The 17429-nt window shown below is 45.9% G+C and overlaps 1 protein-coding gene across 1 annotated transcript; it reads right to left on the reverse strand.

Moving 5' to 3' along the window:
* Positions 1-5328: 5328 nt before the first annotated feature.
* TNFSF18 (TNF superfamily member 18) lies at positions 5329-14209 on the reverse strand. Its single transcript, XM_065408938.1, has 3 exons — positions 14060-14209; positions 8260-8290; positions 5329-5690 (listed from the first exon to the last, which is right to left on the reverse strand). The coding sequence occupies exons 1-3, from the start codon at positions 14207-14209 to the stop codon at positions 5329-5331; spliced, it is 543 nt and encodes a 180-aa protein (XP_065265010.1).
* Positions 14210-17429: the final 3220 nt, after the last annotated feature.

The raw sequence follows: 17429 nt of genomic DNA on the forward strand, positions 1-17429 counted from the left end.
CCCTGGGAGAATAACATGAGGGGGAAGGGAGTCCAGGAGAGCTGGCTGTATTTTAAAGAATCCTTATTGAGGTTGCAGGAACAAACCATCCCGATGTGTAGAAAGAATAGTAAATATGGCAGGCAACCAGCTTGGCTTAACAGTGAAATCCTTGCTGATCTTAAACACACACAAAAAAGCTTACAAGAAGTGGAAGATTGGACAAATGACCAGGGAGGAGTATAAAAATATCACTCAGGCATGCAAGAGTGAAATAGGGAAGCCCAAATCACACTTGGAGTTGCAGCTAGCGAGAGATGTTAAGAGTAACAAGAAGGGTTTCTTCAGGTATGTTAGCAACAAGAAGAAAGTCAAGGAAAGTGTGGGCCCCTTACTGAATGAGGGAGGCAACCTAGTGACAGAGGATGTGGAAAAAGCTAATGTACTCAATGCTTTTTTTGCCTCTGTCTTCACGAACAAGGTCAGCTCCCAGACTGGGCAGCACAGCATGGGGAGGAGGTGACCAGCCCTCTGTGGAGAAAGAAGTGGTTCAGGACTATTTAGAAAAGCTGGATGAGCACAAGTCCATGGGGCCGGATGTGCTGCATTCGAGGGTGCTAAAGGAGTTGGCGGATGTGATTGCAGAGCTATTGGCCATTATCTTTGAAAACTCATGGCGATCATAGGAGGTCCCGGATGACTGGAAAAAGGCTAATGTAGTGCCCATCTTTAAAAAAGGGAAGAAGGAGGATCCGGGGAACTACAGACCAGTCAGCCTCACCTCAGTCCCTGGAAAAATCATGGAGCAGGTCCTCAAGGAATCAATTCTGAAGCACTTAGAGGTGAGGAAAGTGATCAGGAACAGTCAGCATGGATTCACCAAGGGCAAGTCATGCCTGACTAACCTAATTGCCTTCTATGACGAGATAACTGGCTCTGTGGATGAGGGGAATGCAGTGGACGTGTTATTCCTTGACTTTAGAAAAGCTTTTGATATGGTCTCCCACACTATTCTTGCTGGCAAGTTGTTGAAGCATACTGATGAATGGACTATAAGGTAGATAGAAAGCTGTCTAAATCATCGGGCTCAACGGGTAGTGATCAATGGCTCCATGTCTAGTTGGCAGTCGTTATCAAGCGGAGTGCCTCAAGGGTTGGTCCTGGGTCCGGTTTTGTTCAATATCTTCATTAATGATCTGGAGGATAGCGTGGACTGCACCCTCAGCAAGTTTGCAGATGACACTAAACTGGGAGGAGTGGTATATACGCTGGAGGGTAGGGATAGGATACAGAGGGACCTAGACAAATTGGAGGATTGGGCCAAAAGAAATCTGATGAGGTTCAACAAGGACAGGTGCAGAGTCCTGCACTTAGGACGGAAGAATCCCATGCACTGCTACAGGCTGGGGACCGACTGGCTAAGCAACAGTTCTGCAGAAAAGGACCTATGGGTTACAGTGGATGAGAAGCTGGATATGAGTCAACAGTGTGCCCTTGTTGCCAAGAAGGCTAACGGCATTTTGGACTGTATAAGTAGGGGCATTGCCAGCAGATTGAGGGACGTGGTCATTCCCCTCTATTCGACATTGGTGAGGCCTTATCTGTAGTACTGTGTCCAGTTTTGGGCCCCACACTACAAGAAGGATGTGAAAAAATTGGAAAGAGTCCAGCGGAGGGCAACAAAAATGATTAGGGGGCTGGAGCACATGACTTATGAGGAGATGCTGAGGGAACTGGGATTATTTAATCTGCAGAAGAGAAGAATGAGGGGGGACTTGATAGCTGCTTTCAACTACCTGAAAGGGGGTTCCAAAGAGGATGGATCTAGACTGTTCTCAGTGGTAGCAGATGACAGAACAAGGAGTAATGGTCTCAAGTTGCAGTGGGGGAGGTTTAGGTTGGATATTAGGAAAAACTTTTTCACTAGGAGGGTGGTGAAGCACTGGAATGGGTTACCTAGGGAGGTGGTGGAATCTCCTTCCTAAGAGGTTTTTAAGGTCAGGCTTGACAAAGCCCTGGCTGGGATGATTTAGTTGGGGATTGGTCCTGCTTTGAGCAGGGGATTGGACTAGATGACCTCCTGAGTTCCCTTCCAACCCTGATATTCTATGATTCTATGATCGTGTGTGTCCTGACTGAGGAGCTAAGCCTCAGAGGACGAGTGAGATCCCCTGAGTGTAGCACTAATTGAGAGGTGCAAACATCTTCTCACCTATGAGAGTGCCCTTGGATGCAAATAAAGTGAACCTCAAAGCAATTTATAAGCTAATAGCTCCATAACCAAAGTTTTCTTTTCTGTCACTGCTAACACCAACCCGAAGTCTTCATTTAAAGCCAACCTTTCTCAAGTTACCATGCAGTGATAGCTCAGGCACCGTAGTTTTCCCCTCAGACTTAGAATGAAAAGTGTCTCAGATACCAGTGTGTGATAACCTCTGGCAAATGATGATTTTTTGAAATGGAGACCACGGCAGAGTCCCAGAGATGTCAGTGGTAATTAAAATGCAAATCATACTGCAGTCAGAGGGAGGGGGGATTCTTCACATGGCCAAGCTTAGCCCATTGGTTAGGACCCCCTTTAGAACACAAACCCATGCATTTCCTGATTATTATTGATAGTAGCTGTGATGGAATCGTAATAATGCTGAGTTAGCACTTACATAGCACTTCCCCTAGTTAAAGCCCTTAATAAACATTGATTCACCGTGGACCTTGCCCTACTACAGATGTGTGGGTGGGAGGCGAGGACACCTCTTGTGCTCTGTGCAGGGGACAGGCACAATAACAAATTCCATGCTCCCTTTAGCACAAAGACTGACCCTCCTTCTCCTGGCCTTCAAATCCCACTAATGCTGTGGGAAGCAGACTACAACCTCAGGAATGGGGGAGCAGGAGGGATTCAGGGTCTTGGTTCTCCATGGAGCAGCACAGCTTGTCACCATCCTCACACTAGCCCAGTTATAATGCACACAAACTGGCCTTACTCCTAACTAATAACCAACACCTCCCCTCCCGTGAGACAGATAAATAAGTACTATTATCCCTTCTTACACATGGGAGTACTGAGGGTCAGATCCTGCAGGCCTAACACAGGCAGAGCAGTCAAGCTAGGTGAAGGGTGGATAAATGTATTTGCAAACGATCATGTTTGGCCGTATGCAAGGGCACTGTACACTTTTATTCTGAAAAACTTTATTCTAGATTAAGGGTAATTAACTAAGGTAAAGAACAAAGGTAAAGTCTCCATGAGAGAGCACTGTGTGTGTATGTTTGTGTCCCCTCTCTAATGGTCTGCACTGAAATGAACACAAAATGGCAGCCACTTCTGTAAAGCAGGCTCCATAATATTTGTTGTTGGAATACACAGAAAATAAAATCATAACAGCTACATTGCACCAAACTAATCCTAAATCGTGATTCAGTCCAATAGTGTTTGTATTTGTTTGTCCGTGAAAATCCATGAAGCTGTAATTTGTTTCAAGGAATAATTAGGGAGGCTTTATTCATGCAAATATGGCTATTTGTGTGAAAACAAGCATATACCAATCAGAGGAGCTTGCTCTAGGACAGCCAATCAAGGAACAAAAAACCCGACTGTGTGACCAACCACAGAGCTAGAACAGGGAATCAGAGTATCTCCAAGCACTTTACAATGTCCGTTTATTCAGCCTCACAACATTCCTGTGAGGTAGGTAAATACATTGCTATACCTGACTTAGCAAGGAGAACTGAGGCACAACTACAGTGCCTTACCCAAGGTCACACACTGACTCAGTAGAGGAGCATAGGATACAGTTCAACAATCTCAATCCTCAGCTCTCCCCACTAGATCACACTCAGGGCCGGTGCAAGGAAGTTTCGCGCCCTAGGCGAAATTTCCACCTTGCGCCCCCCCCCCCCCGCCCTGAGGCAGCTCCCTGCCCCACCCTCCGCCCTGAGGCATCCCCCCCCCCCCCGCGGCAGCTCCCCCCCTGCCCTGAGGCGCCCCCCCCCCCCGCAGCAGCTCCTTTCCCGGGGAGCCGTGCGGCAGCTCCCCACCCCAGCTCACCTCTGCTCCGCCTCCTCCCCGAGCACACCGCCCCCGCTCTAATTCTCCTCCCCTCCCAGGCTTGCGGTGCCAAACAGCTGATTGGCGCTGCAAGCCTGGCAGGCGGGAGAAGTGGAGCGGCGACCGCGCGCTCGGGGAGGGGGCGTAGGAACGCTGTAAAAAAAAATTGGGGGCACCGCTTTTTGGCGCCCCCAAATCTTGGCACCCTAGGCAACCGCCTAGTTTGCCTAACTGGTAGCACCAGCCCTGATCACACTCCTTCTCTACCTTTACTTCTACAGGTGTGCCCTCCCATCAATAGAGATATGGGTACCCCACTTCCTTTCAATGACAAATGTTACATCTGCTTATACTGCACAATGCAGCTATAGACGTTAAGAGAATTTGAAGCCTGATCCCCCTCCAGTCCAGATGCTGCTCTGTGTGACTTTATCTGCCCTGTTAAGTTCCATGTTACAGCATTGTATGATAGAAAATTGTGAGGGTCAAGGGAACCCTGAATCTTAATATGGACACACAGGCTCTGTGTGCCACCTTCAGTACTCCAGCATTGGACTCAATGGTTCAAAGAGAAAATATAGTTTGCATTCATTCTGAATGCAGAACTCCTAAACAGTGTGAATCCCCAGGGATGATGGGGCAGGGTTCACCCTGAGGGGAAATTGGGACAGCTGCAGTTTCCCTTGTTAAAGTTAGGTATGGATGTGAGGAGAAAAGGGGACAGAAAGGAGAGACCTGGATGGGAGCAAGGAATTGTCCGTCTATCCCATTTGCCTTTAAACATGTTGGTCCCTCAATCCCAGACAGGCCACTTTTTGTCCAGGTTATGTACAGTATGTACATTATACATTACATTGACATAGCATCTTTCATGTCCACGGACCCTCAAGGCACTTCACAAAATATACAAATGACAATCACTTTCACCCCGCATGGAAAGGCAGCCAGCCATGGAGTGGAACTGTTTACCAGTGCAGAATGGGCAGAACATAGTGACTCATTTGCCTGGGATTTTAGAACTAACATTTCTAACACATCAAGGTATTGCTTTTCTTTGTTCACACAGTTGTTCTAGAAGTGTCTTCCTCCCATAACTTGTGACAATCTGATTTCATTACCGGAGTCGCGCATTCACGTCTTGTTGAGCGTGTACCCTGAATTACTTCAACAGGAAGATGAGAAAGCCCAAAGCATCATTGTATTGAGTTTGATGCAGAGAAATTGCAAACATTTCAGACTCAAGGGTTAGATTCCTAATGTTCCTTGGAGGGTGAGAGAAGCTGACTCCGAGTGGAAGTCTGTTACATTTTGTACAGCCCCCAGTAAGTCTGATTGTCTTTCAAGATGTGTCCAAGTCCGCTATTGATCGTACAGAACAGCTTCTCCCCCTTGCTCAGAAAATAAGGTCTCCCGAAATTGATGGAGGCAGTTTTCTCCCCAGTATTTGTCCCAGTCATCTGGTTGAGGAGAATATTCTCATCTTTGTACAGCATCATCGTAAAATAACTTTCTATTTCCTTTATGCGGGTCACCTGGGCATAGATGAAGTACATGCCACTCTGCAGGATCTCCAGCTTTTGGTCAGAGTCATTCCTTACGAAGCTACTGCAGTCTGTCAAGTTCCACTTCCATATGATGTAATGACCATGATCATCTGAAGGTGCTTCCATCAAGGAACCAGACAAGGAAGAAAACAAAGTGAAAAGCATATAAAGTGGTTAATTATATTTCAAAGTCTAGCCCATTTCCTAGATTTTCCCTTGTCATTTTGTAAATGCTCTCCATTAGTTCATATCCCTTCTTACCTTTTCCTTATCTCTTTGATTTGAGGTCTTTGGGGAAGAAAGGGAAGGGTCTGAGCCACAAAATTCAGAGCAGGACCCAGACTCTGAACAGCTCCCAGAGTTCTGGGCTGTTTGGAGCTGGGATTCTGTTATTCAGACCCAGATTCAGATTCTGACATCCATGAAGTGAGGGGATCTTTAGGTCCAGGGTTTCGGTCTGAGCCCATCTTACTTAATTAAATCATTCGACTGCTGTTCAGGGGGCAGATCCTCAGCCAGTCTAAATCAGCATGGCCCACTGGAGCAGGGCGAAGCCCAGCTCTCCCTCCGCTTCTAAAAGGTAAGCAGTGCTCTCCAACAACTAACTCCCTCTCCTCACTGGCCATTGTGGTGAGGGCACCTTCCTGTTTCAGTCTGCATTAAACAGCAGACACAAATCCAGCCCATCCCAGCGAGTAAACTTTTCACTCTGAAAAGTGACTGTGGATACAGTATTTCCTGACTCACCAGATCTGATGCCTATGTTTGTGTTCAGAATCGTATCTGCTTTCTATGCTGAATAACAGCATTTTCCTACTGTTTAGTCCTAGGGTTACCATTCGTCCGGATTCCCCCAGACATGTCCGGCTTTTAGAGTTAAAAATAGCGTCCGGGGGGAATTTGTAAATGTCCGGACTTCTCCCCCCGCCCCATGCAGAGCACGCGCTGCTGACAGGGCAGCCGGATGGATGGTGCCACTTACATGGGGCTCCGACAGCCAGAGAGAGCCCCTCCTCCACTTCCCCCTCCTCTCCCCTGCAGCTGAGAGCACTCCCTCCCTCCCTGCATTCGCAGATCACCAGCCGGCCGTTCGCACCGGCAGCCTGGAGCTCCACCCCCTGCTCCTCCTCCCCGGCACGCTGGTCTGAGCGGCAGAGTAAGGGGGCCAGGGGGTCGGAGAAGGGGCAGGGAGGTTCTGGAGGGGGCAGTCAAGAGACAGGGAGCGGGGGGGGGGTCGGGAGTTCGGGGGGGCTTTCTGGGGGTGTGTGGATAAGGTTTTGGGCAGTCAGGGTACAGGTAGGGGGTAGGGTCGGGGGAGCAGTTAGGGTGGGGGGGTCTCAGGAGGGGGCAGTTAGGGGACAAGGAACAGGGAGGCTTAGGTAGGGGGTGGGGTTCTGGAGGGCAGTTAAGAGCAGGGGTCCCAGGAGGGGTGGTCAGGGGACAAGGAGCGGGGAGGGGAGTTCTGGGGGGGACTGTCAGGGGGCAGGGGTGGGGAGAGGGATCAGAGCAGTCAGGGGACAGGGAGCAGAGGAGTTTAGATGGGTCGGGAGTTCTGGGGGGGGGCTGTCAGGGGGTGGGGAGTGGTTGGATGGAGCGTGGGAGTCCCAGGGGTCTGTCTGGGGGTGGGGGTGTGGATAAGGGTTGGGGCAGTCAGGGGGCAGGTAGGGGGTAGAGTCCTAGGGGGCCAGTTAGGATGGGGGGAGGGTTTCAGGAGGGGGCAGTCAGAGAACAAGGAGTAGGGAGGCTTAGGTAGGGGGTGGAGTCCTGGGGGGCAGTTAGGGGCAGGGGTCCCAGGAGGGGGCAGTCAGGGGACAAGGAGCAGGGGGAGGGTTGGGGGTCCTGAGGGGGGCAGGAAGTGGGAGGGAGTGGAAGGGGCAGGGGCGGGGCTAGGGCAGGACTGGGGCGGGGCTCCTCCCGTCCTCTTTTTTGCTTGCTGAAATATGGTAACCCTATTTAGTCCTGTTATTGCTCCAGAGCCAGCACCTCTCGGGGAGACTGCTGGAGTCTATCCAGACACTCAGACATCATCAACAGAACTGTTAATGAAGGGTTTGTCTACACAGAAAAATTCTGCTGATTTAATTATGTCTGTTTAGAAACTAATCTGGTACATTCTTAATTTGGGTTAAGAGGATTTTATATCAATTTAGCTTAAGTCAGTAAGGAACTGACAAGCTAAAACAAGGTCTTGCTCACAGATGTAACAAGTTTCATTTCCAAAATCTTTCTTGTTGCTGCTGTATTAAGCCAAAAGGCTTCAGCTTGATTTTCAGATCCCAGGATGAGATTACAGGCCTAGCAGTTAGGACAACCCCTCCCCCCCCCCTTTTTAAATTAGTAACATTTGAGAATTTGATCTGCGGTCACTGAGAGACAATAAATATGGAACCCCAGGATGCTGTTTGTACAGTCATGTTTCAAAGCAGAACTGCACTTTAAGAGAGATGATTCATATGATACCGCTAGCTAGTGCTTGGAACAGAACTGAAAAGCGACTGACACCCGCTTGCCTACAATAGCCACTAGATCACCGGGGCTTCATGTTTCTCTGTTTTCATTATTTACTGTTGTTCATAGATAGGGGAGAAATACTCCAGCCTGCTGAGTACATTATTGTGATCTAGTCGCCTTCACCGCACTGTGTGAATGGTAAAAATCAGAAAACCACTCCAGTATCTTGATACTTACAAGTTGCATGAGCCCAGCAGATCTCCGGAGACTGTGGAGAGAAGCAAAGTTTGGTCAGGATGTTGCATGTTATGGCCTGGGACTTTTACACCTATCAACTAATGTTCGTTGTGTGTTTGGGAGAGGTCCCAGGCAGCAGAAGTCTTTCTGTTATCAGAGGAGACAGACTTCTATTGGGTCTCTTTCAATTGGCTCTTCACTTTCACTGGAAAGCAGCTGCTTAACCCAAATGGCATCTCGCCCTAGGGCTGTTTTAATTTTAAATGTTGGTTTTGGTGTTTCTAAGAGTAAGAGTCTAAACGACACAGGATACCTCCAGACATCACACAGCACTGGCTGGTGCCATGTAACTGTACCCCATGCTTACATAGTCTGTCTCTTTGTCACCCTCTAGTGGGTAAAGCATGTTTAGAGGTTTATGAATCTGTTACTGCCCCCAAGGTAATAGCTCTGGATCTTTAGCTTTGGGGATAGACACTTATACGTTTAAATGCAGAGCTTCTGGGTTTAAATCACACAGATAACCTTCCAGGAACATTGTTACTCCATCTTTTCATGTGGCTTTGCCAGTTTTTATTAAATGAAATCAAATTGTATTGTCTCTTACATTGTGGTTTTAAGGAAAGACATATAGTTAAGAAATGTTTGATTTGGTTTATTTTATTTAAAACTGCAATAGAACATTACTTTTCAAGAGCAGTGAAAGAGCTAGCAGTGATGTCAAAGAATCATCACTGAAATCTGAGTTAGCCCCTGTTGAATGCTGCATTTCACAGCTATAGTTTCAGGCTGTCTGCAAATTTAGGTAGACATTGTATCATTTGTACTCATATCGGGTTTTGAAGATTTTCTCCCCAACTATAACAGCCAGAGACTAATTTTTTTAAAATGAAAGCTAAGACTCTGGAGAACAACCAAAGGGTCTGTCTGAGCATGACCCTGGTTAGTCCTTTTTACTGCCTTTCCTTGTGGGAATGCCCCACAGCTTGGAAAACACAAGTAGAGTGAAAATGTGTCTGTTTACATCCATAAGTTGGCAGTACTCCATCTGTCCTGTGGATACTGGCCAGCTGTCTGACTGATCCATATGAAATGGGAAAAGGGAAGTAACTCTCTTACTTACAAGTGTAAACAATCAACAATGTTAGATAGTAGTGGCCTAAAATATTTTACATTATTAAATATTATTAATTATTATTATTAAATATTAATGATTAATTATTAATTGTTTTCTGTGCATATTTTCTTGGGCTTTTGCACCAAATATAAAAACAAACCACAGACATTAGTACCTATTAGGGGAGACAATCACCTCACTTCTTAATTGTGGCAACTTCAATTCCATTTCTTGGCCTCTCCCATACAGAAACTACCAATAGCAACAACCCATCTGGAAAGATTTCTCCTCCTCCTCCTCTTCATCATCAATGATTATTATCTGTTATTGCTGTTGTTGTACCTTGAGCCCCCTGTCAGGACCCCCTTTGTGATAGGTGCTAAGTACATATATTATTAAGAAAGACGGCCACTGCCCATATAGTCTAAACATATTTTTAACGGGAATGAATTCAGACCCTGGTTAGTCCTTTTTACTGCCCACCCTTGTAGGAATGTCCCACAGCTTGGAAAACACACAGTAGAGTGAAAATGTGTCTGTTTACATCCATAAGTTGGCAGTACTCCATCTGTCCTGTGGATACTGGCCAGCTGTCTGACTGATCCATATGAAATGGGACTTCAAAGGTCATTGCATTTGTGCATTGGCCTAGATTTTGTCCCAGATCTCCTGGCATGAATGGCTACAGTAGTTCATAGACGCTGCAACACAAAGTCCTGCCAGACTTTGCTTACAGTGGAAACATGCAGTATTTTACATTGATCTACATAAGGCTACCGGACAAACACCTGCACTATTGTGTACGTTAGTTTTAACCTACTGATCCTGACTGAGTTCCCATAACCAGTATTCTGCTTAGGTTCTTATACTCAGCCTGTCACTGTGGTATTTCAGCATCTGCTTCTAGCAACTGGAGGAAATGACTCTTTGTTCAAGGGACATGACGACTGACATAGCTTTCAGCTAATACGTAGCTGAGCCTTTCCTTCCATGCTGCCAGCGAAATGCCCACCGTCCAGGGATAATTCTATTAACTGACTCAGCTGCCCAAAAGATTGGGGTGGTCAGAACACCTTAGCTCAAAACACATAGATGACAGTTTGCCCTTCTCTAGAACCTTCCATCCAAGGCCTCAAAGCCCTGTGACTAATCTTCCCACCCCCTGGCTCTCTCCATTGAAGTACAGGGAGCTAAAGTGATTCATGTGAAGTCACCAGGGCTGGCCTTACGGGTGGGCGATGATCAGGGTGCCATGGTCAAGAGGGTGCCGGCGCCCAGGCAGGGTAAGAGGTGAGCGCCCACCGGCTGGGGTCTGCTCCCCAGTTGTGGGTGGTTTCATTGGCACATGTGGTGTCCCAGCTCGGTGGAGGGGGCAGGTGGGGTGGTCCAGCTCCAGCCAGGGGAGAGGCTGAAATTGCAGGGTCTGTTGCTGTAACTTGTGGCTGGGGAGGGTCTGCCCTGGGGGCAAGCTGCAGGAGCCCCGGTGGGCCTGGGGGAATGCTCTGCAGGGCAGGCTTTGCCCTTGGGGCTCGGAGATCTGCTTCCACCCGGTGTCTCCTGCAATCACCCTGGGCTGCCTGGCACAGCCTGCCCACCAGGGTAGCTGCTCACCTGTCCCTAATGCCCACGAAGCAAGGGCAGATGGGGCACGCCCGGGCTGGTGGCGAATGCTCCTGGGACTGCAGAGCGGTATCCAAAGTTGGGTGGCATTGAGGAGTGGAGGCAGCAGAGCTCCCTGGACAAGTTCCCAGCAGCCGAGCTGGATGCATGCTGGGCTGGGCTTCTGTTTGTGCCTCACAGCGCTGCCATCCCCCCGGTGCTTGCACGGCCGCCAACCTGGCATTCTCACCACTGGTGCCAGAAGCTCAGGTGCTATGGCGAGCCAGCACTGAGCATATGGGCTGCCTGTGCCATTTGCAGCAGTCTCTGCTGTAGGTGCACACAGTCCCTACTGTGACTTACAAGCTTCTCCAGTAAACTTCAGGTGTGTGACCGGATTGTGCTTAAACTCAAAGAAAGTTCGCCCAGGGCACCATTTTCCCTAAGGCCAGCCCTAGATGTCACAAATGACATCATCGGCAGGACTAGAACTCTGCCATCTTGCCTCCTCCTTCATTTTGAGCTCTCAGCCATGCTTCTTCTCCAGGATCGCAAGCAGGGCCTTTTATTCTTTCAGCTTGTGAAAGCGTTTGCAAATGGGAGCAGGAGGAGTAAGCCCAGCTTACCCACTCTGTTAAGGACCAGACTGCAAACTCTTCACTCACATTACCTTTAATGGAACTACTCCTGTGAGTAATGGCTCGACACTGTGCGTAAGGGGCTCACAATCTAGCCCTATATAACAAGTTTGTAGCGATGTTCACTCAATGGCAAATACCAAACTAGCAAACTTGTCCTGCCCTTGCAGATGGATGGATTCAATCAGTTGGTCTTCCCCATCCCTAACTACAGTGCAAAGAAGAGCTTTTGTTTATTCAGACAGTGCTCTCTCTGCAGTGGGAAAGAAAGGGGAAGGAGATGGAACTCTTACGGGATGGGGTGTGCTTTACTTTGCCAGTATCACATGTAATTTACTGTCAGCGGTATGCAATTTTGAGCACAGTGCATGTCATGAGACTCCTGTGTTATGCCTCCAAAATAGAATGGCAGGACGGGGAAGAGGGAGAACTTAAAAGAAAAAAAAAAGTTGCACCAAGATAATTTTCCTCCTAAACGCTTTATAAATTTCTGTTCTGACAGGTTGTGCTCCTGTGAGGGGCTGAGCACCCTCTAGCCCCATGGGAATTGAGGGTGCTCTGCATTTTGAAGGAGTGATCAGCACCTTACAGGGAGGATCCCTGGGGGAGGGACAGCTCAGTGGCTTGAGCATCGGGCTGCTAAACCCAGGGTTGTGAGTTCAGCCCTTGAGGGGGCCACTTAGGGATCTGGGGCAAAATCAGTACTTGGTCCTGCTAGTGAAGGCAGGGGGCTGGACTCGATGACCTTTCAGGGTCCCTTCCAGCTCTATGAGATAGGTATATCTCTCTCTCTCTCTCTCTCTCTTTCTCTCTCTCTCTCTCTCTCTCTCTCTATATATATCCCCTAGTGTAACTCATGATATACACCACCAGCCACAGCCATCATATTTCCTGGAGGTGTTTGATACTGAGTATCTAAATAGGGAACTTCTTCCCCCATTCCTGGAGCTATAGCTGAAGACAGGCTGCAGCCCAGCTGGATACTAGAAACACAACTTCCAGAGCAAGGGGTTGGATTCTCCAAGAGCGAGTGTTCACCTTTCAGGAATGAGAGTAAAATTCCAGGTATCAATGGGCTGTGCAGGGAGGGAGGGGGATCTTTAGCCTTCACCTCCCAAGCACAGAACACTGTGAAGAGAAGCTAGAGATGGAGATCTCTTAGGCTACATTCAGTCCTGAGGTAAGCACATGCAACTCCATTGACTTCAGTGGAGTCACACCTGCTTGAACTGGGCCCCTTGACCTTCCCATGCCAGGGCAGGATTGTCTGCTCCACTGCTTTGGCCAGCCTAGTTGCAAATGTTTCAAGTGACATGTTTCATGCTATTCCACAGTGTCAGAGATCTCTCCAACGGACAGTTTCTTCTGATAGTCAACCTATTCCTTTGCTCAGTACCATCCTTTTCCTCCTGGATATACATCTCTCTACCCTCTTCTACTGCCTTAAAAATTCCTCCCTCTCTTCGGTGTTTGAACCCTTTGGAAATTGGCCGACAGTTGGCATGTGTCCCCTTAGTTGTTCTGTGGTCAAGCTATAAATACAAAGACAACTACATTACATAAATGTTAGGTTAAAAGTCAAACACTGAAAAGAGGAAATACCAGATTTATGGTTACCTGTGCAACCTATACATTGAACAAGACAGGGGTCCTGTGGAGAAAGTAGCAATGTGATTGTTTTCAGAGTAGCAGCCGTGTTAGTCTGTATCCACAAAAAGAACAGGAGTACTTGTGGCACCTTAGAGACTAACAAATTTATTAGAGCATAAGCTTTCGTGCGCGTGGGCTGTAGCCCACGAAAGCTTATGCTCTAATAAATTTGTTAGTCTCTAAGGTGCCACAAGTACTCCTGTTCTTTTTTCAATGTGATTGTGTAATTAAAGCTATCATAACACATCCATACAAGGGGGCCGAATTAAAGCTGCAACCAATAGGAGCAATTTTAGAAAATGCTCAGTGCATCCTGCAAGGTGCTGAGCGTACTCTGCTCCCATGTGAGTGCAGTCATGCCACCATAGAACTAGTACAATGCAATAGAAAATTAGTGACTTCTATTGAGAGTGGAAGGTGTTAGCACTTTACATGATCAGGCTTTATGAGGTTGGAGGCATGCTGAACCAATGGACTCCTAGTCTAGCCCTTCCCTTAATAGGTATTGCCAGATAATAATAAATAATAATAATGCACAACAACAGTGGGCATAGTAGAAGAGGACAGATGAGAAGAAAGCACTGACTTTTTATCATTTTTAAATGAAAGCAAAATGAATGAAACAGTTTCCCAAAAGAAGTGGTTAAAGCGCTTGGGCAGTTGAAAGCAGTCCTGACAAAGCATTGGCTCCAAGAAGGAACAGAACTAAAGGTTACAATTATCCAAGATATCAGTCATAATAAAAATAATTAATACTAATATACTATACTCGCTAGTATTTTTGCGCTCTCCTTACCTGGCTATGAAGGCACAGAAAGCAGACTATCAAAAGTGGAACCACAACCAGTATTAAAAGAGCCAAAGTGCAAAGGTTCATCCGATTGCATCCTGAATTGTTTGCTTCCTTGGGAATATTCCCATTCTCCAGGAAATTTGATATTTCCATGTTGCTTAGCTCTCAAACTGCTAGAGATGAGACAGCTCAAAACCAAACAGCAGCAGCAACATTTAAAAAATACTGCAAGAATTCCTGAGTTCTTGACACCAAGAATGAGTAGCCCTGGACGGAATTTATACGCAGGGGATAAGATGGAAAAGGGAGGAGCTTATGCATGTGTTTCATCACTGTGTAGCTGCAGAAAGCAATTAGCCAGCATTTCCTCATGAAACTGATGTAGACAACGGAACTCTCATTTGGCTCCAGGCCCAGAATGTGAAGGCGGCTTTGAAATGAAACTCAGCCAGCAAACTGCAAACATTTATGAAAAACCCCCAACATTTTCAGACAAGGAGCTGAGTTCACAAAGCTCTTCGAAAGAACAAGAGGAAGGGCAAGTTATGAAATGCACAAATCCTAGCATTTGCAATATATTGCAGAGTCTGATTGTTTTTCTCTCCACAAGGATTTGTTTTACGAGAGTTTTGGTATCTGGATTAAAACGGTTTCTCAATTCCAGTGCAGAAAAACAGAACAGTATTGACAGAAGGCAGCTTTTCAATACTCTGAGAGATTTATTATTTGTATAGTAAACACGGAACTAGTCGAGATTTCAAAGCAATGACAGAATATGAGCCACATTTCCAAAATTGGCCACCAAAATTGCACCCAAAAAGTTTGGCAATTCACCTTTTGGAGCCACCAGCCCTATATTATATTTTCATTTGAAAACAGTGACTTGTGCATGTAGTTCCCTGCTTTGCACACTGGAAAGGATCAAAAAAAGAAGAATGCAATTTAATTTCATACAGCTCCATTGTACCCATTTGAAAATTGTAAATTGCTTTCCGTTTGCAGGGCTTTAAATTGACCAATTTGTTTTTCAAATACATTTACATTGTTACCCATTTCCAAACATTTAAAATTTTCAAAAACAAAAATTAAAACAAAAAAATATTCTACATTTTTGGTTTTTGAAAATGACAGGAAAAATATCATGTTATTCATTTTTAAAAGGGAAAAAAGGAAAAACAAGAAATGGGGTGGGGAAGAAAAGAAAGAAAAAAGAAAAGAAGGAAAAAGTAAAAGGCACAAAATGAAAATAAATGTTAAAATATCAACCAATAGAATGAATACATTTTGGTTTCCAGATTTTGTGAAAATTTGGGGCTTTTTTAATAGAAGGAAAAGAATTGAGACTTTTTTGTTTAAAAAAGCCATTTTTGACACACACAAAAACAAAAAACCCAATCATTTAAATAACTTCAACCAGCCCATTTTGCCAGTGTAACAGGGACGCAGACAAATTTTATTCACACATTTTAGGCATCCACTTCTGCAATTCCTCCACCCCCCACCCCTCCCCTTTGCTACAACAGTGCATTTGGAAATGACAGCTACATAAAACAAAATACAGCAGAATCTCTCTGGTTTGCATTGATCTGGAGATTCACTGAAGATTATTCAAATTTGCAAAGTAGAGCAACCCCTCCCCCCTCCAAAAAAAACAAATCAGCCAAAACAACAACCAAACAATCAAGGATGCTGCATTAAAACACACTTTGTGGGGCTATTTCTCATTTACACTAATTCCCTTTATACCACTTTGGCAGCATAAACGGGCCTTAAAATAAGTGTACGTGTAATTTACATTCATCTTAAGGTAGGGTGACCAGATGTCCCAATTTTATAGGGACAGTCCTGATATTTGGGGAGTTATATAGGCCCCTATTGCCCCCCACCCCCGTCCCGATTTTTCACACTTGCAGTCTGGTCACCCTATCTTAAGGTCCCTTTTGCACTGCCACAGAGAGTTGCCCAAATCTGGCCGAATGCATTTTAAATAACTTGAAATATTACACTTTGTAACTCATGAGAACAGTCCACTTTCTATTATAAATGTGTATTGGATTGGTAGACTTCATGTGCGCTTACTAGAAATGGGTCGTTGCCACAGAAATTCAGCTCTAGATTTCAAGCACCACTCAGTTTGTAGTTACTGTCTTGTGGAAATGTCCTGTAGATTTTAACAAGGTTAAAAGCCATGAGAGTTCTATTGAGAAAAGGGGTCTAAAGAAATTACTGTGAAACACCACAGACTCTCCATCTGTTACCTAATTTTTTCATATGTAAAAAATGCTTTTTAAGAATCACCTGCCTGATTCCCATAATAAGCACTTAAGTGATGGCATATGAACAGGCAGAGTAAATATAAATGTCTTTTACAATGTGATCCTCTCCTCATGGGATAATAGATATAGTCCCACCCTGTTAATTAGCTGCCATTGATGGACCACCAATTTGCAGGTGTAATGAGCAGGAGGCTGCTTAATTCCTTTCCCAGTAGAGCTAAACCTTTGTGGGATGGAAAGGAAATAAGATAGAGACGATAGTCTGAGAGACTAACAACAGGGGAAAGAGAGAAAAAGAGAGGACCTGTCATACTTATGGCAGTTCCTGCTGAAAGGAGGGACACCGATTTTCAGGGAAACAACCGAGAGGATGAAGCAGTTATGAACTAAGTGAGGCTGTTGCAAGAACAGCACTAGCAACCTTTACCCTTTTTAACATAGACTTTCACTACCCACGCTAGCGCCACTCCCCATACCTGTGGTTAGGTGAGAGGAAGAGTAAAATGGTTGGATTTATAGGTGTCTGTTTCCCCACTTTCTTAAATAAACAGCACATAGTTTAAGCTGCACCTCTGATAGTTGCTGAGTATCCATCCCAGAAGATGAGAAGGGTGCTACCTTCCAAGATGGAGGACAAACGGATATAATTCCCCAAGCTAGGGATGTCAAGGTCACAAAGTCTTAGTATGTGCCACAGACTACAGATAGGGCTTCATACTGGTCTGGGGGTCACCCTCTGGCCTACCAAACATTGGGATAGAGTGACCCATTAGTCCCTAGGGTTCCAACATGCCAGCTAAGATACCCTGTTAGCAACACAAAACACTGCTAGACCCCAGATCAGCCCCTTCAGTTCTGTCTCCGCACTGTTAAGTTCACCTCCCTTTTAACCTCCATCTGCAATTCACAAAAAAAAGAACCAGGCAATCTTCATTTTGAACCAAAGCAATGCAGAGTTCTTGTGAAATCACATCAGCAATGCCAATGGGCTTCTTAGTGGATTATATTGTCACAGTACAGTTGAGCAGCTAATCAGAATGAATAAATATTTGCAACTTGCAAGAAAGTGTTTTATTGTTTGCTGAATTATGCACAGT

The sequence above is a fragment of the Emys orbicularis genome, chromosome 8, assembly GCF_028017835.1.
Source record: "Emys orbicularis isolate rEmyOrb1 chromosome 8, rEmyOrb1.hap1, whole genome shotgun sequence".
NCBI classification, from domain to species: Eukaryota; Metazoa; Chordata; order Testudines; family Emydidae; genus Emys; species Emys orbicularis.